The sequence below is a fragment of the Notechis scutatus genome, chromosome 2 (genome assembly GCF_049901735.1).
Source record: "Notechis scutatus isolate UNSWTSFEM ecotype Mainland chromosome 2, rNotScu1.2, whole genome shotgun sequence".
NCBI lineage: Eukaryota > Metazoa > Chordata > Lepidosauria > Squamata > Elapidae > Notechis > Notechis scutatus.
The window spans coordinates 233,791,205-233,814,946 of NC_142010.1; the positions used below are offsets into that span (position 1 = coordinate 233,791,205).

The window sequence follows — 23,742 nt, forward strand, 5'->3', positions numbered from 1 at the left end:
TTCCAGCATAAATAAGTAATAATTACTATCGCCATATTTTTTAATCTTAATAGTGCATGTTTTTTTTTTTGTATAGTACTCTTGAATAATCAAGACCAGCAGATCTGTAACTATTTAGAAGAGAAACTTAATATCTATGCAAAGCTTGGGAATATGAGTGGTTTTGAAGAAGTTCAGGCGGAACCACATCTACTTATTAAGCCCGACTCTGGAGAAACCCCTCAAGTGGCTTCACTTCTGGCAGCAGCTCTCAAAGAAGGTAAGTCTGTGTCTACATATAAAGTATTTTTCTTCTTCTCCCCCTCTCCCCCTTGTCACACTTCTTAGTATTTTAATTAATTTCAGGTTTAAAAAGTTTGAAAGCAAGCATTCAGAATTCTCCCCAAAGGGGTTCATTGTAGCTCCAAGGTACTTTCTAACTTTCTAACTTCACTAACTTTTTGAGTGGGGATTTCCAAAGTCACTGATAAATCTGTAAAGACAGACTGTCTTGTTCTATGGAAAATCATATGGTTTTCTTTAAACTCTACTGTATGGAACTCTTAAAAGGATTTTTTTTTTAATTAACTAACTAGGAAACCCTGTAAGTGACTGTAGGCCTGTGCTGAGGAAACCAGTTTGGGTTTTGACTACTGCTTTACTCTCCATTGCTTTCTTGTCTGAAATTCAGAACTTATAGGCTCCAGGTGCCTCTGACCATTTTTTGAGCCCCCTTAAAAAAGGGAACAAAATTAGAAAGACTTATTAAACCTTTTAATTTGCTCACCTAAAAGAAAGATCAGAAAGAAATTATTCCAAATTAAGACCTACATCCTCAAAAGTTTTATTTATGTGATAGTAAAATATTATTTTACTATTATGCCCTTGGATACTGAAAATAATACTCAAACAAAAACCAAGATGAACCTTGAGATACCTGATTTACTCAAACTAACTAAGAATTTAAACCTTCTTTAATCAAATTTATATCTTTGGTGGTGTATCCCCTAGACAAGGACATATCATAACCAATAAAAATGCACCTCTCTTCCTTTGGATTGCATTTATATTGAAATTATAAATTAGGATAATTTTCATAAGGACCTCTAAATATTTTAGCTGATGGCACATTTACTCATATTGGAAAACTGGTGGTTCATTCTCTTTTTTTGCTTTAAAAAATACTTGTACATTGTGGCCTTTCATTCTATTTGCCTCTAGAAATAGTCTACCCTTCATACTTCATATACCAGCTACAAGTCCAGCTGGGTGTTCTAGTGTACATTTATCTTTTGATTACCTGAAAATTATTAGGCTTCTTGAAAGTCTTGTTTAATTATAGATGACAGAAAATAATATTTCCAAGCCACTTTAATTATTACATTTACTTCAAAAAATAGGCATGATATTCTTTCCTGGCTTTGTAACGTTGTCTTATTAATAGGAGGTGACCAGAAAGCACTTGCTTTGAATCAGTTATAGGACTCTCTTTGATATTTCCACCTGCCAAATTCAGGATCTCAAATCCTAACAGTGCATGTTCAAATTTCCTCCTTTGATATGGAATTGGGTGAGCTCTGAGTTCATCAGAAGGTATCTTGCTGTTCCTAATGGACCTACACCTTGCCTTCCAGTCATTGCACAGGAGGCCTTCCTATGGGCCTTTCCCTCCTGAAGGCAAGGGGGCTTGGTTTAGTCTACAAGTAAAGATTTGTCCTATTACTCCCCTTTTTGAATGTGTTATTTATATTTTAGGAACTTTGAATGTTTAATCATTTCTAGGTGTTTAATGGTTGACATGTTAATATTACATGGTTAAATTTTAATAGATAATATATGTATATATATATATTCGTAGATTTTCACGGGCACAGGTATGTAGGTCTAGGTGTGTTCGGGTCTTTCCCCTGACCCCAAAACCAAACAAGCTGACACATGCCAAGAACACAGACCCAGACCCAGACCCCAAACTCGAAGCCAGACTAAAACCCAGAATGCTACATCACAGCCACCCGCTCAGGATATCATATCAGAAAACTCAGGAAATTACACCACAAGAACTCAAGAAGTTGCAACACAGCAAATTATCCAGGATATCACAGCACAAGACCAAGGATACCACAGCAATAAGTCTCACAAGGTCATCACACAACCCATTACCCAAGCCATTACTACACAGGAGGCTAATGGAAAAGAGATCAAAACACAAATGACCCAGGAGATTACAGTGCAGGACCCAGGATACCACAACAAAAGAACTCGCAAGCCCATCACACAACCCATTACCCAAGCCGTTAAAACACGAGAGGCTAATGGAAAAAAGATCACTACAAAACAAATGACCCAGGAGATTACAGCACAAGATCCAGGATATCTCCACAACAAAACTCACAAGGCCATCACACAGCCCATTATACCAACATCAACTCCATCAACCAATCAAGAGGCAGCAGCGTAGCCAACCAGCCCAGCACACCAGCCCCCACCACACTGCTTGTACTGGAACGAAGCCGAAAGCACCAGCTTGAGGATGGCGAGTGGGACCTTGCCGAAACGTCGCCAAGATACTCTTAATCTTACACGGGAAAAGACCCAAACACACTAGACCTACACACACACACACACACACACACACACACACACACACACACACTGAACTGAGTCAGTTGAATTTTATTTGCTGTGATGAAGATTGTACATTACCATTAGACCTGATATCCTTCCCCAGAAGTAGTTTTTAATAGATTTTTTTTGTCCCTTATAAATCATGCATTACAAGGATGACTTGGAGGTGCGAGAAACTTCTGATGCAATTTACCGGATTCCCTGCATGGATTGCCCCTGTGACTATGTAGGACAGACGGGGAGAAAGCTAAGCATCAGATTATAAGAACACAAGTGAGCGGTTAAACGTGGAGATTCAAACTCATTGATAGCCTCATATTGCAATGAACAAAGACATATATTCAGTTTTGCAGCTACTAAGATTGTTGGCCAAGCAGGGACAAAAATGGCTAGGGAAATGATTGAAGCCTGGGAAATGGGCCCCTTGTCAGTCAACAGGCATGCTGATTTACCACCAGCTTACTAAATACTTAAAAGTCAAGGGCATGGCAGCACAAGGAAACAACCAATCAGTGACTTAGTGGCTACCCATCAACAGCCCAGTTAACAACTAAAAGTCACACACAACCAGGAACCACATAAATATATATTTTGAGTGTTCTAGAGAAAGGAGCTCCCTTAGGATGGACTCCAACATGAGTCCGAATGCTTGAAAGACTAATATTAAGTGTAGCTAAAGTTTGACATGTTATATATAAACTATTGTATCTAATTGATTAAACATTATCAGTCATATGTATATGAATGAATACATATGACTGATATTTATAGGCTAATCATTGACCACAATAAACATCTCCTTCTCTTTCTTTCTTATAAGTGATATAAGAATTACTGTTTACTTCATAGACACAATAAACACCTAAATGTTTGCTTTTGTTGCAGCGGAAAACCTTCATACAACAGTAGCATTATTGCAAACGAAAGACACAAACCACTCAAAGGAAGAGAGTGTTGGTGATTCATGTTTGACAAATCTTAGTGAAAGTGAAGAACGTGAACCTTTCACTGATTGTTAGTAAGAGCTAATATTTTTAATCATCCACGGCTTAGATATATTTACCATGATTGTTTCAAAATACGAAAATATGAAAAATCTAATACAATATACAAAGATACTTACTAGAAGAATTAGGTATGTCACTGGTACTTGCATGCCTGACATAAATGTTTCAATCAGGTATGTGCTAATGTGAATCCCTATAAACTGTGAATGGATTTAGTCAACTCAATCCTTATTATTGCAAAAATTGAGAAATTCTTAATCTGAGACAATGATTGAACGGCTTGTATGCCATGTTTATTCGTATGCTTGGGGATTACTTGAAAAAAAAAATAACCTGGCCTTGAAGTCTTAAAGATATTTGCTGTATTGATAGTGTGATATTGCATTTATTTTTCTATCACAAAAAGGGAACTTGCATTTCTGTATTATAGTAACACCCCATTGGAAGAAAAGTAAAACAAAGATATAATTTCTTTGATTTTTAAGATGAGAATGCAAACATTAACTTTAAATTTTTTGAAAGCAAGTAAAGTAGGTCTTCAAAACTTAGACCTTCCACCTAACTACAGTGATAATTGATGGTTCTCAAGTACCAGTTAAAATAAAAGTTCTGTTAGAAAGGAGTTCCACCAATACCAATTGCACATATATGCTTATTCTTGGTGATTGAACTCGACATTTTATTTAAACATTCTTAATGGTACAAAAAAAATTGATGAAAAACTGAATAGCAGTATCCCTACTTGGACATGGGGAAAATCTCAGGAAAGAAAGGATAGAAAAAGAACAAGAAAAAAGAACAAGAAAAGAAAGCAAAGAGTGGAATGCTAGAAATAATATATTGAATCCAAAATAATTAAAGAGAGACAGGCATTTAATTTTTAAATTCTAAGTCATTTTTTTCCTCTTGACATTAATCTCTAGGTACAGAACTACAGAAGGTAGAGAAAGAAATTTGTAATTCTGACATGCACTATGAAAACAATGTAGCAGAAATGGATATACTAGATCAGGTACTGTACTTTCATATGCTCCTTGAATGGCATTATCTAGGCATTGAATTTAGTCCTTTTCCTATTCTCTTTTTTGTTTGTACTTTCACTTTATCTAGTCTTTATGCCTTCTTTTCTTCAAATCTGCCATTAAATAGCTGCTTAATATATTTGTGCGTGAACTACAACATATTTGTAAATAGCAAAAGTTTTAGATAATTTCCTAGGCAGACCAGAAGATGGCAGTACAGTTCCACAAATAGTCTAATCGTAATTCTATGTTTGTAGGAAGAAAATGCCTGCTTTTCTGCTTCTGCACAAACCGAGGTAAGATGGTTCTCTTATAGCAATCTATTAATATTTCCTACTCTAAGTTTATTATGCTTTGTAATTCCTATCTCATCCTCAATGTTTCCTTCTTTCCTTAGGTTGTGCAGACTATCCAGAATTTAACACGGCTCTTATACAGCATTCAGGTGATTATTGCTTAGCGAATTTAATGGATTTTTAAAAATTGTACATTAAACAGCTCACAGCTTTTCTGATTTTCAAAGAACTGTTAACAGTTTAGCAGAAGATTTACAAAAATCTTCTCTGAACATTATCCTAATCTTTGAAAAACGTTGTTCATTAACTATAAAGAGCTGGAAACTACTATACAGTGGATTAGTTAGGAGTTTGTCTTTTTGTGTTGTCTTTGTTCTTGCATATCAATTTGAGGAGAACAATCAATTTAATTTAAACATCAGTGTAGCATTTATTTTCTCCTAAAGTACATGATTGATTGAGCCTGACTAAGGTGATAGGCCCCTGAATTGTCTCTACTACAACTTTAAAGTCTGAAGTTAGTTTTTCCTTGAAGAATAGTCAGAGAAAATTCTGAATAGATATTCAACATCATGCATGTATTTATTGTTGGTATGAAAATAAAAATATGAAATTAGAGAGAAAACCAATAAAGGAGAATATTTGTAGCTCAGAGTTGAAATGACTGGTCCTTGGTGCTCTCTGCTTGTTTTCTTGCAGAAGTTTCATTACCCTAAGTAGGTAACATCATCAGTGCTACTAAGGAGTGCTAAGGAGTTTGCTGTCCAACCATTCTATAAAATGTACTTCAGGGTTATAAAATTAAGCATATGTAAATTCTATCCAAGAAAATTCATCCCATGTGGACAGAAAGAATGATCAAAGATAACTGTGAATCCCCCAAACCTGGAAAATCAAAGTATAGGACATCTTAGTTAAAGCTGGCTGAAATGATAGGATAATGAGCAAACTTCAGGATTTTTCAAAGCTCACTGTTGGAAGTTTGATTCTGAGGCATCAAGTCATTTTCTATTCCTGGCAATCATATAGATCCGTGATGGCGAACCTATGCCATGTGTGCCAGAAGTGGCACGCAGAGCCATTTCTCTGGACATACCAGCCATCGCCCATTGCTCTTCCGGATTCTGACGCATGCATGTGCACTGGCCAGCTAGTCTTCATGTCTGCGGGAGCGCTGGAAACCGGAAGAGCAGCTCCCCGGAGTCCATGCATGCGCAGGCCAGCTGGTTTTCACGTGCACATGCATATTAGAAACCAGAAGACCATATGCGTGTCGGGAGGCTAAGCTTCTGGTTTCTGGCGCTCCCGTGGACACATCAGGAAGCTGCTCTTCCGGTTTCCAGTGTGCGCGCACTCCCATTTCAGCAGTGTTGAAAAGGTTAGACACCACTGATATAGATATTTGATTGATTGGAAATTTGGACCAGTTCTAATAAAGGTATTATTGAGGTTTGGAGCATAAAACATGTCCAAAGTTCATCTGAATGATAATAGTCATTCTCTATGTGTTGCTCTATGTGTTGTTTAGAAAAGTCCGTATGTCTAGAATTGACAATTCTCATAGTTTTGTCCAAGTGTTAATGTTCTGATCTTAGAGCTTAGGCAAGTGCAAGCGTCCTTCAGATAATGTGACCCCAAACTTAAATATTTATTGTAAAAGGTGGAGGAGATTCTGAGATTATGGCTGGGATATATATGACCTCTGTTGAAAGCACTTCCTATCTCACTTAAGAATATCTTTATTTCCAGATAAGCCAGAATTTGTAAAATTGTATGGTATAGTGATCCAAAAACCATAACGTTAATCATAGGATTAGTGCAGAAAATGAATACATGTTATTATCTGAAAATGGAAACCGTATGTTAAAGGAATAAAACAACAAACATTGTCTTAGACTTGAATGTGGAATTTTCTTTTAAAAGCTATTATGCATTAAATGTTGATATTTTATAAAAAGGAATAGAACAACTGATAGAAATTATTACTGCATTTTGTTTTGATGAAAAGGCAGCCTTGACTATCCAGGACACTCACATTGAGATCAATAAGCTGCTTCTGCAGGAACATGAAAGGTCCGGCTTGAGCCACAGTCCACGGAGCACTTTCTTTCTCGAACAAGAAAAACACAGAAACTTAAAAGAAGAATTTGCAAATATTCATAAACTCCAGCAGCAATTTCAGCAAGAGCAGCAACGATGGCACCGTGAGTGCGAGCAGCAGCAACAGGCGCATGAGACAAGAGAGAGCAGGTTGCTGGAGAAGGAGAAAGAATGCTGTAACCAAGAAGAGTTGCTTTGCAAAAACCGTGAAGAGCTGGATAGCCAGTTCCAAGATTACCAACAGAACCTACAGAGACTCCAAGAGAGTCAAAGGATGGTGGAGAAGGAACGGGAAACTGTCAGGTTGCAGCAAAACATTTTGCACCACTGGAAACACAACCATCAAAGCAATCTGCCAGCAGTCATCTCATCGGGAAACAACGAGGTATGCAGCGTTTACAAACATTATTAAACTTGGTGATGCATCTCCCTCAAGCCCCAGCTGAGGTAGTCCAGTTTGATGAGCTAACGCATAAGACTGAAAACTAGTAAAGAACCCATTGAGTTTATGGCTGAGATAATATCTGAATCACTACCTTATTTATGTAACTCAGAAAAAGAAGAGATAAAAGTTGATGGGAGATTAATAACTTGTGATGAGCTTAATTACTTATAGTGATTGCTTTAAGTTTCCAGCATTCATACTACTATTTTACTAGAAATACCAAACTCCAGGCATTGTCACTGAAAAGCCATTGTATCATTCTGATGGACAAGTCAGGGTGATCAGGATGATCTAGGAATTGAAAAGGTGGGAAGGAAGCCATTGGCAGTGCAACACCACAGAGGAAAAACAAGGGTATTATTCTAGAAGTGGTATTCAGCAGGTTGTAACCAGTTCTGGAGAACCAGTAGCGGAAATTTTGAGTAGTTTGGAGAACTGGCAAATACAACCTCTGACTGGAGATTTTACAGTATTCTTCCACTGCCACGCCCACCAAGCCACGCCCACATAACTGATAGTAAAAAAAATTGAATCCCACCACTGTATTATACCATGTTTCCCCGAAAATAAGACCTGGTTTTATTTATTTTTTTGCCACCAAAAAAGGTACCAGGTCTTATTTTGGGGGGATATCTAATTACTGACTCATTACTGATTGATCTGAAGGCCTCAGATGGTGAAACAGAGGCCGGAGCAACGTGCACGAGTAGTGGCAAGTGGCCATAGAAGAAGTGGGCCTGCAAAGCAAGGCAGGTATCAGGGTGTACGAGGCCTGGTAAGTAGGGCATCTCCAAGCTTAATTTTTACCCATGTGCCTCACCCCACCCCATAAACCCTGGAATGGATGGGCTCTTAACTTGGGGTTATTTTGGGGGTTGTGTTTATATTGGGCACATGTATAAAAATCAAGCTAGGACTTAATAGGTCCTATTTTCAGGGATACACAGTAGTTAGAGTACAGTATACATACAATAGAGAAATGCCTGAAGTCTTCAACCTAAATGTGCCTTTGAGGTCTTCTCTATAATATGTGGGAAATGAGGAGTACCAGTTACGATTGTTAGGATTTCTCTATCCACAGGAAGTGCCAGCCAGTGGAATGAAGATAGCAAAATTTGTTGTTTAAGAGTTTTTGTAGTTTATGGACTATAATTTAGGTATCATGCTTTTTCATTTACAGGTGATAATTCTACTTACATAATGTGAGAAGCAGGATAATCTCAAAATTAGCTTCTTTTTAAACAGCAGACAAAACATAGAAAAATAGCAACAGTCTAATCTAGTGCTTACTTGGAGAAAATTATAGCACATACTTGTTTTAAGAGGAGAAAAAAATAAGAACTATTCCAAAACATGCCCCCTCCCCTCCCTTCTTCCCTCCCTCTCTCCCATCCTTCGTCAGGTGAAGTTGTTTAAGTGTTAAATTATTATTTTTTCCACAAATTGTTCATTGCTTGAACTTGCTACCTGCTCTTGAGTCTCATCTTGGCAACAGATGAATAAAATGAAGGGTTTTTCTTCTTTTTTGTTCAAAGCTGGTTAATTACTTCAAGATATAAGACGGAGATTTATGGTGGCAGGAAATGATAAAAATTTGGCCTGCTTAGACTTCCTTTTGTATTCTTATATACAGATAATGGGACCTGTTCATTTGGACAGTTTTTGTGGTGAGAATTCAGCCATCATAAAAGAAACTCTAGTACAGATGTCATTAAACCACCTCAACAGATCCAATTCTCTAGCTTACCAAGACTGTGGGAATAATCAGGCCAACTTCAACATGGATATGCAAACATTCACCGCTGATCTCACAAAATCAACAGGACCTTGCCATCATCCTTCTTCCAACACAAATCAGTCAGATGCTTGTAACAATCGTAAGTTATAATTCAATACACATATCTCCAGTAAATAACATAGAGAAAAAGTAATGTCTGTTTTTTCTAACTATTCTTATTTATTGAAATAAATCTTTGAATCTTCTGCTATTAAGATAAGGGGGGGGATCACCCTTTTTTAAGATATGAAAGTTTGATGCATCTCTCCCAGCCCAACCAAATCCAGACACAAAAGAGAAGCAAATATGAAAGCAGCCTATTTTTAAGGTTTGCAATATTTGCTCACCCAATTTCCCTTAATAGTGCTCTTGTAAATCCACATTACCTATGTTAGCTATGTAGATATAGTAGCAAACCATAGGCTGTGAGGGGACTTTGGATATTTTTTTCTATGTATAGTGTAGTACAAATGAGATATTGTAAATCTGTGGTTGCTCTAGCTTTCCAGTCACAAAACAACTTTGGCAACTTGGTTCAAGATGATAAAATCTGAAATCAAATTAAAAGCTGCACATGTAACCAAAGTCAGCTGCTCAGATTCAACAAAGTGTATGGAGCTCTATTAGTATAGTGGTTAGAATGGAGTATTGCAGGCTAACTCTTCCCAATAGTCCGGAGTCTTGACGACTCAAAGTTGATTCAGCCTTTTATTCTTCTGAGGTTGGTAAAATAAAGAGCCAGATTGTTGGGGGCAATTTACTGATGTTGTAAACTGCCCACAGAATGCCGTAAAGCTCTATGGAAAACTACATCAATGTAAATGCTATGTTACTATATTTTATTTCTTATAGAAGAACAGTGGCAAAATTTTGGAAAAGTGTAAGTTCTTCATTTTTAGCCTAATATTTTTTGAGGAACATAGAATAAAATTTGGGTCATATTTAATAGTGTCATTCTTCCACATGTATCAAAGCCAATAAGTAGAATCTCTGATCACGAACACTTCTGACCATGACCAAATCGGGTTCCAACAAAAAAATTCACAAAGTTTTTGAATCTGGTCATGAACACATACTTGGGTGGTGATCAAACATGACCCCTGACCCAGAAATTCCTGAAGACAAAACATTAGAAGATGAAGAAATCGCCAAAGTTATGGAACAAATTATGGTTGTGACCAGTACTGTACTTTGATTCAACTTATTCAAGCCGTAGTATAAGCTATGAATAAGCATGGCCATTTCAGTAGGTTAGATCAAGAACGGGATACAGAAATTAGAAATTGTTTCAGGATAGCCTTGTTCTTTTCCTACTCCTGAAGAGCCTGAGGAATCCTTCAGTAATTATATTCTTTAGGCATTAAAAATCTTTGGATTCATGTTGCATTATGTTTTGTGTGCAGTTGCCTTCAGTTACATAATCAAATGGTTCTTTAATAATTATATTAGAATTTATATATTGGAAGTGTTTTTTGTTTTCTTTTTCACAGTTTTAAATACAACTAAACGTTATTGCCTAAGTGAGAGTGTGATGGCTATAATAATTATAAATTCTATTGGATTCCTGTTTAATTTCTAGAAAATTACAGTGAATGTAACAGAACTGACTATAATAATTTAGGATCTCTTACAGACTTTTATTTAGATTTTATTTTTATAAGGACATCAAATCTAAAAGAGAGTCATATGTATACACCGTATCAAACAATTTTGCAAACAAAATAAAATAATGAGATTAGATATATTTAAAATGTTTAATGCTTTTCAGATTTTACACAGTACCAAATATATTCTACTGGGTAATCTCATAAATATCCTTCCTTCCCCAGAAATATTAGTCCAGAGAAACTTGTAAGAAAATGCAAATATTTATAGGTGGAGGAAGGTTGTTTGCTCCATTAAATGCTTATATAGATTTGGACTACAAGGTGTTTAATTGAGAGTTAAAGGTTGCTGTTCACATAATTGGCAATTGTTGGTTTCAGTGCATATGCTTTACAAATGGCCTTGAGGCAAGTTCTCCCAAATGGCAAAACTCAATAGTAGATATTACAGGCTTTGTAACAAAAGGCCTGTCCCTTAGCTTAAAAGCAGGAAGAAAATGATTGAAAGACATTACATTCATGCTGTTAAGCCTGGATTCCCCAACAGGTGTTAAGGAAAAAAAACTAAACAGAATGTACAGCGAAGTCAGATAGGAAGACAGGTAATGTGTGAGATAAGTTTTCTAGTTAACACGCAGTAAAAATACAGATACGCTTGTGCTATCAAAAATTATAATTTATTCCATTTAAGAATTATAGCATAGTCATTATAAACAGTCCATTAGTCAAATACCAAATTCAGTCAAGTCTTGTCGAGGATACTCTAATTGCAATGTCCGTGTTGAATAGCCAGTGTCAGTACACATATAATAAATCTGTCCAAAACTTATCTTCTCTCAGTTGAGAAATATCTTCAAAGTAATCCAACACTTCTTCTCCTCCCCGATCCAGCAAGAATGCAGTCTTCAATAAGCCAGCCAGTAAGAGCCAGAGAGTGCCTTGCTGCTTATATAGTACTTTTACAGCTGCACCCTTAATTACATTCCTTTAGCTTAAAGTCACATACACTTTATCTGACAAACCATGATTCATCATTTTATTATCTTTACCCAAAACAGTTAGGGTAAAACAATGTTATCCCTAACATTCTCCCTTTTGGGTAATAATAATAAATATTACAATAATATATCCATTTACACTTTCAAATCATAATTGTCACAACTCTCTTTAAATTTTACAACACCTTGTGCTTTTGTAAACTGGTCTGCAATGTTTTCTTCCGTCATGCAGTACTCAAGTTTAATTAGACCATTTTTAACAGATTCTCTAACATTTAAGTATCTTAAATCAGTATGCTTTGATCTAGTCTTTACAGCAATATTAGTAGCTAATTGTATAGCTGCCTGGTTGTCCTCGTATACAATAATAGAATCTTTAACAGTTATACTCATGTCTAATAATAACTGTTTGTACAGAATTAAGTCAGTGCATAGTAATGACAGACATGAAAATTCTGCTTCCATCGTTGACAAGCTAATATGCTGTTGTCTGATTGACCTCCACCCTATTAGAGTCTTACCAAATAATATAACCATCCCAGATGTTGATTTTCTAGTATTTATGTCAGTTGCAAAACTTGCATCTGCATAGGCACTAAGATTCAAATCACCTTTTGGCTCTAGATACAATGCATGGTGCATTGTTCCTTTAAGATATCTTAAAATTCTCTTTAATGCTTGCCAATGACATTGATGTGGATCATTATTATATCGTGCCAGCTGATTCACACTATAAGCTATATCTGGCCTAGACCAATTGCTTATATATGACAAGCTACCAATCAAAGATTGATATATGGTCTTATCAAATTTGGGACTTTGAGCATCCATTTTGCAAATTTCCTGACTCATTGGAGTCTTTGCAGGCTTACAAAGTTCCATTTTATACAATTTAATTAATTGGCAAATTTTATCCTCTTGAGATATCTTAAATCCTTTTGTGGTTTTATTAATTGTCAATCCTAGATACTTTTTAATTTCACCTAAATGCTTTAATTTTATTCTTTTGGCTAATAATGAAATAATCTCAGTAGCTTCATTATTGGTCTTAGTAATCAAAGCAATATCATCTGTAAATAATAACAATAATGACACTGTTCCATTATTTTCTCTTTTAAACATACATGGATCAGCTAAACCAGATTTAAACCCTATATTGTTTAATTCTTTCACAATATATTGGTTCCATTCATAGCCAGATTGTTTCAATCCATATAAACTCTTCTTGAGTTTCCAACAATCATTGCTATTTACTTTATAATCATTTATACCAACCGGTTTTATCAAATATATTGTATGCTGCAAAGGTGCATGTAGATATGCAGTTTCTACATCTAAATGATTAACTATATAATTATTCTTAGCTGCCCATACTAAAGCTGCTCTTAAAGTTATAGCCTTAAGATTTGGTGCAAATACCTCATCATAATCAAATACATTTTGGTTAAATCCTTGTGCTACTAATCTAGCTTTATAAGTTACTTGCCCATTATTTCCAGTCTTTACTTTAAATATCCATTTGTACCCAATGGATTTTTCTCCTGGAGGTAATTTGGTTTCTTCATAAACCTTCATTTCCTTTAATGAATTTAACTCTTTTTCCATTGCCTTTTGCCAATTCTCTTGATCCTTAGCAGGATACATCTTAAGTTCATCTATGCTAGTAGGAACCTTATTTACTTGGCAAACAATACTTGCCTGATATCTTTCAGGTGGTTTAGTTATACGCATTGTGCGTCTAGGTATAACAGGACTTACAGGTGGACTTTCCTTTATTTCCTGTTCTTGACTATCTATCTCTTCTTGATCAATTATTTCCTCTTGATATGATTCTATTTGCTCTTCATGGATTTCTTCTTTAATTGGACTTTTTTTATAACTAGTCTTTACTTTCTGCCTCTTGTAGTGTTCTATAATAACATCATTATCTGAATCCTGCTCTAATCTATTCCATCCTATATGTTCTAGGAATTGTGCACTAGCACTGCAGTATACTCTAGATGTACCTGGTTCCCAGAATCTATAAGATCTATGGTTTGCTTGATATCCAACAAAAATTAATCTTTTTGCTCTATGTTGTCCTTTGTGCCTGAGTTGTGTAGGGATATGCACCCATGCTGGTGCACCAAATGTGTGAATATAACTCAAATCAGGTTTCCTACCATGCCACAGAGTGAATGGTAATTCACCTGTTGTTGAATTAACAACATTGTTTAATATGTGATTCCCACACATTATAGCTTCTCCCCACAAATTGTCAGGTAATCCAGAATCAGATAACATTGTCCTTCCCATTGATTGCAGTGTTTGACCTTGTCTCTCTATAAATGCATTATGCTGAGGCCTATATGGTGCAGACTTTTTATGTTGAATACCTGCCATTCTAATTCTATTCTGGAATTTATTATTTGTAAATTCCGCACCATTATCTGTTATAAGAGTTACTAGTTTCTTTTTAGTTTTCCTCTCTGCAAATTTTAACCAATTAAAGAAATTTGTATACGTTTCAGTTTTTCTCTTCATTAGAAAACAGAAACCACACCTAGAATAGTGGTCCATTATGCTTAAAATGTATCTAGCACCACCTACACTTGGCTTTTTAGGACCTATTATATCGGCAAATACTACCTCTAAAGGCTCTTTGGTAGTAAATCCATCAACTCTATTTGCCGGTATAACTTTGCTTTTGTTTTTATTACAAGCAGAACATTGCAAATACTTATTACAAGGTTTCAAACTTATTCCTTTAGATAGTTGAACAGTTCTCTTAATCATTTTAAAATTTAAATGACCTAACCGTCGGTGTAACAAGTGAATACATTCATTATGAGGTTTCTTATTATCATAAACTGTGTTAGCCACTTCTAAACCATTATCATTTAACACATATAAGTCACCTCTTAAAGATGCAGTAATTTTCTTACCTTCTTTTTCAATTAAACAAGTATCTCCCTTAAAGGTAACTATGTATCCTAATCTAACCAACATTCTAACTGAAAGCAAATTAAATTTAAGTTGAGGTACATATAACATTTTAATGTTCTCATTTATACTAGAACAATGAGCAAAACCTTGACCTTTTGCCTTCAGTTTCCATCCGTTTGCCAATGAGATATGTTGTGAACTCATGGACATTTTTACAAATTTTTTGTTATCATTTGTAATACAGTGGGACGCACCACTGTCAACCACCCATAAATTATTTTTTACAACTCCATTACTATTATACATTGCTAACTCATAATGCTTATTTCTTCTTTGATGGCTTACAGCATTCTGGCTTGCATTCTGGCGCTTTGGTTTCTTACAAAATCTTGCAAAATGTCCTCTCCCTCCACAATTAAAACACTTTTTAACTGCGAATGCAGTAGGAGATTCATTATTTTCCTTTTGAGGTTGCTCCCTCCTTAACTGATCTCTTTCAAGCCTTCTTCTGGCCTCTTCAATCAATCTGCCAGTGATATCAGTTAAATTTAGGCTTTCTTTAGGCAATATTTCAAGGGAAGTTACGTAGTCATCAAAACTTTCATCTAATGAAGATAGAATTATGTAGACCTGGTGTAGTTCAGAGAAAATTAATTCCTTCTCATGAAGTTCTTGGAAAATGCTTTTCATAGTATTCAAATGACTCAGCATATCACCATTCTTTTGGAGATACGTGCGAAAAAGCTTCCGTGTTAGATTTATGTGAGCACCAACGTTATCTCTGACATAAATCCTCTTCAGTTTTTGCCAATGCCCAACAGCTGTTTGCTCTCCGTGTATATGAACAAGTTGCTGATCAGTTAATGTTAACCCTATGATGCAAAGTGCTTGTTCATTTTTCTCTTTAAATTCTTTTATCTTTAGACTATCTTCCTCATCTTCAGGATCCCATTCTTCTACGTTTGGTGGATTTTCAATTATGTTCCACAGACCTTCTCTTCGTAGAAGTAGACTACATTTCATAGACCATGAAACATAGTTTGTGCCATCCAGCTTGGATATAAGGGACAAACTTTGTAGACTGTCTTGTGCCATATTTCACTATATGGATATAAAACTATAATTGATAAAACACAGCTGTCTGTTTACTGTAACGTGTAACAACACAAAATATCACTTTTTACATAAACCTGTTTTTATCCAAGTTAAACTGACTTTGCAGTCTCTCTGGGCCCATAACCAGTGTTAAGCCTGGATTCCCCAACAGGTGTTAAGGAAAAAAAACTAAACAGAATGTACAGCGAAGTCAGATAGGAAGACAGGTAATGTGTGAGATAAGTTTTCTAGTTAACACACAGTAAAAATACAGATACGCTTGTGCTATCAAAAATTATAATTTATTCCATTTAAGAATTATAGCATAGTCATTATAAACAGTCCATTAGTCAAATACCAAATTCAGTCAAGTCTTGTCGAGGATACTCTAATTGCAAAGTCCGTGTCGAATAGCCAGTGTCAGTACACATATAATAAATCTGTCCAAAACTTATCTTCTCTCAGTTGAGAAATATCTTCAAAGTAATCCAACACTTCTTCTCCTCCCCGATCCAGCAAGAATGCAGTCTTCAATAAGCCAGCCAGTAAGAGCCAGAGAGTGCCTTGCTGCTTATATAGTACTTTTACAGCTGCACCCTTAATTACATTCCTTTAGCTTAAAGTCACATACACTTTATCTGACAAACCATGATTCATCATTTTATTATCTTTACCCAAAACAGTTAGGGTAAAACAATGTTATCCCTAACACATGCTAAGCTAATCGTTGTCTTTTATGTAGATTAATAGTCAATTGTTTGATTAATTAGAATAGGAAGGAAATGAATGTTTACATCACACAAGGAATCTTGTTGAGATTTCACTGTAAATTCCTTTTAAATCCAGGCAGTCTCCTCCATTTTTCCAGATCCTGCCCTTTTATTCTTTTTCTCTCCTTTCCTCCTTTTAAAAGCTTTTAAGTATCCAGAAATCTTTATTATCCCTTTGATATTTTATTTTCAACTTAAATTCCTATTGATGTCAAAGTGGATTTTTTTTTCAATTTCTTGCTTACATCTCTTAGCTGTCAGTATAAGGAAGGAAAGAAAAAAAAAAACAAGTCCTTTCCCTTCCCTCTCTCCTTCGCTGCTTCAAAATCTTATTTGGGAACAATGTTATTTTTTTATATTTTAAATTCCAGGGTACCTTACATTGTTGCTTTTGCGGTTTAACCCGGTCAACCAAAACTTTCTCTTCTTATCTTCCTCCTGCACATTCTTTTCCGGTCGAGTTCTTCTTTGAGGTGGCCATTTCTAACCACCACTGCAACCGCCTTCGGGAAAGGGAGTAATGGCCAGCTGAGGAGGAGAGATGCGGCTCTCCTCAACCCTGCTGGCAACCTCCCCCCTCTTCACCACCTCTACGGGGTGGCTTAGCCCCAAGACCAGCCGGCTCAGGGTGCTTCAGTGGCGAGCATGGATCGAAACCGCGCATGGTCACGGTTTTGGTCTTTCAGCAAAGAGACTCAAACCAGAAGTCCCTTTGCTCTACTTTCCTGATGTGCCTGTGGAGCTGGCACCTCAAACATGGAAGGATGGATGGATAGATAGAGACAGAGACAGAGAGACAGATGGGTAGGTAGGTAGGTAGGTAGGTAGGTAGATATATTGATAGGTAGGTAGGTAGGCAGGCAAGCAGGCAGGAAGATAGACAGACAAACAGACCTTTTGGATGGATGGATGGATGGATGGATGGATGGATGGGTAGGTAGGAAGGTAGATAGATAGATAGATAGATAGATAGATAGATAGATAGATAGATAGATAGATAGATAGATAGATAGATAGATAGATAGATAGATAGATAGATAGATTGGTAGATATATTGGTAGATATATTGGTAGGTAGGTAGATAGGCATATAGATAGATAGATGGGTTGATGGATAGATGGATGGATAGGTAGGTAGATAGATAGATGGATGGATGGATGGATGGATAGGTAGGTAGGTAGACAGACAGACAGATAGACAGGACTTTTGGATGGATGGATGTATAGATAGATTGGTAGATAGGCAGGAAGGCTTTGACCACATGCCCAATATCCAGGATCCCGTTCAACCAAGCCCACCCTTCTTTGTAGTTGCCGTGCCTGACAGCAAGTTCACAGGCTGCCCCTCCCGCCTCCCAAGCACACCCCCTTACGTCATAGAGGGTGTTGTTGTTACCTGCTTCCTGGAGCCAGTACAGGGCAGGGTTGAGGAAGCCCAGGGTAGGCAGTGGTGAAGCGTTGGAAAAGTAGAGCAAAGCCATGCCACCACTGTTGCGTTCGAGGCACCGCCCCCGCAGGCACGTCGGGAAACATTGACTCTGGAGCCGGCACCTCAATGGGTGAAACTGCAGGGTCGGCCGGCGCCTCAAATGCCCCCCTGTCACCTCTTAGCGTCTCCCTGCCGGTCCCCTTGCCTCTTAGTGCCCCCCCAAGGCATCCCACCGGCCCCCAGGGGTGGTACCGCCCACTTTGGGAACCACTACTCTAAGGCCTGTCTGAGCTAAGAATTTTATAAAAGTATATGGAAAACTGAAAACCAGCTAGCTATCCTGCTTTAATTTTCATCATGGAAAATAAATAGAATGTAAAACAAACAAATAAGCAATATGCATTGAATCCATTATATTTTCTATACAGCAATAGAATGACAGCCTGAAGTATATTTTGTCTCAGAACAAAACATAATCATAAATTGAGATTTCTTCTACATTTATATTAAAATGCTGTGATTAACTAAAGCAGTGTTTCTCAGACTTTGTGACATGAACATATGTTGACGTAATGCTGGCTAGGGAATGCTGGGAGTTGAAGTCAACACCTCTTGAATTTGCCGAAGTTGAAAAAAACAACAGTAAAGCATACCATATCATCAATGGACAGCATCTGTGATAAGAGTCCACTTGGTTCACTCTTGACTATATCAATGTATATTTGAAAGAGTTATCTAAAAAGCAATGCTAAAACTAAGCATTTATATAAAGTGAGATTGTAAAGAAATGGTTAAGCATGTTTGCATAGAAAGTGCATGAGGTAATTCTGCAGTAGAATTTATAAATACATAATATGAATTATGATGCTTTATGTTTCCGATGTTTTATTGTATGTTGAGAATAGTATGCAATATTATTAGTATGCTAATAATAATCTGGACCACATCACAGAAGAAAGATTAATATTAAGCTGCAGAATCGCCCTATTATATTAAACTTTTGAAAACAATTTTATTTTTAATGAGTAAACAAGCAAAGAAAAAATGTACTTTGAACAGTTTAAAAAGTACAAAAGCTAGCTTTATTTTATTATTTGTTTTCTTTAATACCAATATTCTATCCATTTCTTTTTTTTAAATAAACTTTATTCAGTTTTCAAAGGTTTAAAAACATAAAATAAAATTATACACAATTATATTGACATCAAGACATCATTTACATTTCCTTATCTTATTTCTATACATATTATCTTGTTACATTACAATTGCATATTCTTTTCCTTATTCTTATTCCTAATTTATATCACATATTTTCATCATATATTTCTATTTATTCTATATTCAATATCTGTATAGTTTCTTATTCTTTACTTAATCACAACATTGTTTTTGTTACTATTCTTAAACCAGCCCTCCCAGACTATGTTGATTCCTCTTTATCTTTTAATTTTAGAGTCAGCTTGTCCATTTCTACACAGTCTAATATTTTCTTTATGACTGTTCTCTCTGATGGTATATTTTCCCTGTTTCCAAGATTGTGCATATGAGTCCTAGAAGCAGTCAATATATGCAAAATAATATATCTATCCTTTTTACTATAATTCCCTACAGACCTCTTAGGAAAGAGGTGAGATCAAGAGTAGACAGTCTAAGGTTAAAGTTTTTGGGGTTCGGGGAAGAAACCACAGAGTCAGGTAGAGCAGTGGTCCCCAACCTTTTTTGTGCCAGGGACCAGTTTCACTCAGAAACACTTTTTCAAGGACCGGGGGAGCGGGGAGAAGAGTCCGAGTTTGGTGGTTTGCTTGCAGACGTTTCATTATCTGACTAGGTAACATCTGATGTTGTTACCTAGTCGGGTAATAAAACGTCTGCCAGCAAACCACCAAGTTCAGGGAACGCCAATGCCTCCTCATTGCAACCCTGAGCGACAGATAGTCCCTGCAGGACGGCTGAGAAGCCTCGCCTCTCGGCCCTGCCTTCATCAGCCCCATCCTCAGGTGTCTCCCTCCCTCCCTCAGCCTCATCCCTCAGGTGTCTGCCTCGCCTCTCTCAGTCGCTCTCGCACTCCTCCACCAGCCCAGGAAGAAACTGCTTCAAAGAAGCCTGCAGGGTGACTTTTCCTGTCGGCGCAGCTTCCCCAAGCGCCCGTTCACCCCCACCCCGCCGCCCACGGTTCAATCCAGTGCTCCGTTCTGCCTGCCTGCCTTCATTTCTGGTGGTTTCAAGCGCAGCTTCTCCGGCGCCCGTTCACCCCCGCCCGCCCCGCCCCACCGCCCGCGGTTCAATCCAGTGCTCCGTTCTACCTGCCTGCCTTCGTTTCTGGTGGTTTCGGATCCTCCGGCGCCCGTTCACCCCCGCCCACCCGCCCCGCCGCCGCGGTTCAATCCAGTGCTCCGTTCTGCCTGCCTGCCTGCCTGCCTTGGTTTCTGGTAGTTTCGAGCAGCTTCGGCTGAGAAAAGAGGCGAATAGTTATTATTCTCAGCCGAAGCTGCTCCGAAACTACCAGAAACCAAGGCAGGCAGGCAGGCAGAACGGAGCACTGGATTGAACCTGGATTGATTGGCGGCGGGTGGGGGTGAACGCGGCGCTCGGAGGAGCTGCGCCGACAGGAAAAGCCACACACACACCCCCGGCTTCTTTGAAGCAGTTTCTTCCTGGGCTGGTGGAGCAGCGAGAGAGCGACTGAGAGAGGAACGAGGCGGGAGGAAACCGAAGCTGCTGAGCCAGAGAGCAGGACAGGCTTCGATTGCTTCCTCCCTCCCCTTCTCTCATTTGTGTCCTTGATCCCGATCCCAGCAGCATTCACCGAAGGCGAAGAAAGCCGCCATATTTTTTTTTTTTTTTTCCTTTGCGGCCTGGTACAGAGTGCTCCACGGACCGGGACCGGTCCGCGGCCCGGTGGTTGGGGACCCCTGAGGTAGAGTATTCCAGACATTGACCACTCTGTTGCTGAAGTCGTATTTCCTGCAATCAAGTTTGGTGCGATTAACCTTGAGTTTGAATCTATTGTTTGCTCTTGTATTGTTATGGTTGAAGCTGAAGTATTCATTGACAGGTAGGACATTACAATTTATGTTTTTATATACTATACTTAGATCGGACCGAAGGCGGCGTAGTTGTAGGTTTTCTAGGTCTAGAATTTCGAGTCTGGTGGCATAAGGTATTCTGCAACGAGTAGAGGAGTGTAGAACTCTTCTTGTGAAATCTCTAATTTGATGTCTCTGAAAGTAGGAATGTTGCTTATTTTTTCCATCTCATAGGAAACTATGCCACCCTCTTTGCAAATCATGGCCTTCTATTAACAATATTCTTTCATTTTCTAAGTTAATCCAATCTTTAATTCATACCATGGCTGCTGCCTGGTAGTACATTTCCCAATCTGGGAGTCCATCCATTTCAGTCTGATTCAGAGCTGAAATATAATTTACTTTTTTTTCTCCTTTTAATAGCAATAGCACTTAGACTTATATACTGCCCCATAGTGCTTTAAAGCACGTTCTGGGTGGTTTTCAATGTCAGCATATTGCTTCCAACAATCTACTAAATATTCTAACACTTTATCATCTGTCCAAATTCATGGACAGCGATTGGCAAGATTGCAAAGATCCTTTTGAAAAAAACAACAGTTCTATAGTGGATTGGTTTTTCCTCCACTAAGAATTTTTTTGCAATTGTCCCATTTCAAAAGAAGATGAGAACACTTAATTAACTGAGATAGTTGTTGCAAAATAAGCAGAGTTCATTTTTTTAAGTGTTTCTTTATAGGCTCACAAAAACACTGATCAAGGTGATTGCCAGAATATTCTCTTGGCAGGACAACTGTTTCTTTCCCCTCATGATAAATTCACAGAGATATATTTAAAAGCTCTAGGTTCTCTTTTCATTATTTCTTATATAGAGCCCAGCTGTGTTTAATGAATTGGGAAAGAAGCAAGCCAATAAAAGGTATGTTCATCGTTAGAAGAATAATGAATGGATCATGTGTATGTGTATAATTTTACTGCAAAACTTCAAAAGCTGAAAGGAAAGGCAGCTTTAATACTATGAATTTGAGAGAACAATAGAAATGAACCAGCAAGGATCATAAGATAAGATGAAAAGTAAGTAGTAAATGGCGGAATAAAGCTTTTGGAAATCCTAATTTATTTAGTTTAGCTGCTGCCCCGACTTCAGAACAATATAGTAATAATTATAAATGCATATGTCACCTTGTTCCAACAACTGACTCTGGGAAATTCACAATATAACAAAAATGGAATTTAAAAGGCCAAAGTTAGTAAGAACAATGACAAGATAAAGAACAAGATGGCAAATCCAGCCAACAGCACAAATAAACATATGTTAATAAAACAATAGACTCTCTATCCCAAGACTTGCGAAAATGGCCAGGTTACAAACAACTAAATAGATGGGAAAAGAATAAGTAGAGATTAATACTGAAGAGGAATGAGATGCTTTGCCCTAAAAACTGCACTTCATATTGATCTGACCTCAGATGTCTCTTCTGGCATTTCACTTCCCTTAGTTCATAGAAGAACCAAGGGACACATATTATGAGATGCCACGTAGGAGCAGTCCAGCACCAGGGCCTCATCTGATGCCCATACCAAGTACTGACTGAGGATTCAGTTGACTGCCGATCAGGTCCAAGGGAAAAACCACAAAATCTCCTTGGAACCCGATAGGTCTATTAAACATTTGATACAGACTGATTTAATAAACCACACCTTCCCGCAGAAATAGAAACTAATAGGATGAAAAATGTACATATGCTTTGTGTGTCCAATCGCACTTGGCCAATAAACAATTATATTCTATTATTATAATGAATTCACATCCTTGGATCCTAAGACCAAATGAGGCAAGGAAAAGAGATTAGATCTTGTTGTATAATGAAGAATACATTTTTTTTCTTGTACGTCTTTCTTCTCCACCGGAAATTTGGAAGAAACCAAATAATAGAAATCTCCTGCAGCAATTCTGGAGGGTATCATAACAAATACGTTTTGAATTAACATCACAGACAGTTATGCTTTATACATTGTGATATTTTAATATTTTCCAAAACTCTGCTCTCTGTTTAGTTATGAAGATATAATGCAGATTATTTGGCCTATAATGCAGATTAATGGATCTATACTATTAGGTGGTAGAGTTGGAGTGGATTTTCATTTTGTTAGAAATAAATGTACTTAAATAAATTAAAATGATTATATTTGAAATAAAGTAAAGGTTTCCCATACAGCAACATTTCAGTAATATATTATTTTCACCTGACTCCAAGGCTTAGGTTTTGGTTTCCCTAGACCAGAATTTATCAAACTAGCATCCTTCAGACGTGTGGACTTCAACTCCTAGAATTCATGCTGGCTGAGGAACTTTGGGAATTGAAGTCCACACATGTAAAAATTGCTAAGGTTGAGAAACATCGTCCTAGACTTCCAATCTAATTCTCCAATGCATTGTACCTTACAAATTCTGTTGCTAGTTGAAATGATAGCTTCGTGCTTTAATGGAAAATGTTCAGCCACAAAGACTTGAGCCGCAAAAGGAATTTTCCCTGCTTTCATCTTTGCAATGTAAAGTCATAAGTTACTTTACTTGGTTTGAAGAAAAACCAAGAACCAACTGTTCTTTTGTGGTCTTGATATTATATTTAATTTTTACACAA

The 23,742-nt window shown here is 37.2% G+C and overlaps 1 protein-coding gene across 3 annotated transcripts in view; it reads left to right on the top strand.

The window, feature by feature from the left end:
- The window catches only part of ARHGEF28 (Rho guanine nucleotide exchange factor 28), a 147,956-nt gene that overhangs the window by 117,946 nt on the left and 6,268 nt on the right, over positions 1–23,742 (top strand). For all 3 annotated transcript variants that reach the window (XM_026670627.2, XM_087958267.1, XM_087958268.1), the window contains 7 exons: positions 77–259; positions 3,490–3,618; positions 4,535–4,623; positions 4,891–4,929; positions 5,031–5,078; positions 6,938–7,414; positions 9,108–9,351. In XM_026670627.2, coding sequence (XP_026526412.2) covers positions 77–259; positions 3,490–3,618; positions 4,535–4,623; positions 4,891–4,929; positions 5,031–5,078; positions 6,938–7,414; positions 9,108–9,351 — 1,209 coding nt within the window. The remainder of the gene's footprint in view (positions 1–76; positions 260–3,489; positions 3,619–4,534; positions 4,624–4,890; positions 4,930–5,030; positions 5,079–6,937; positions 7,415–9,107; positions 9,352–23,742) is intronic.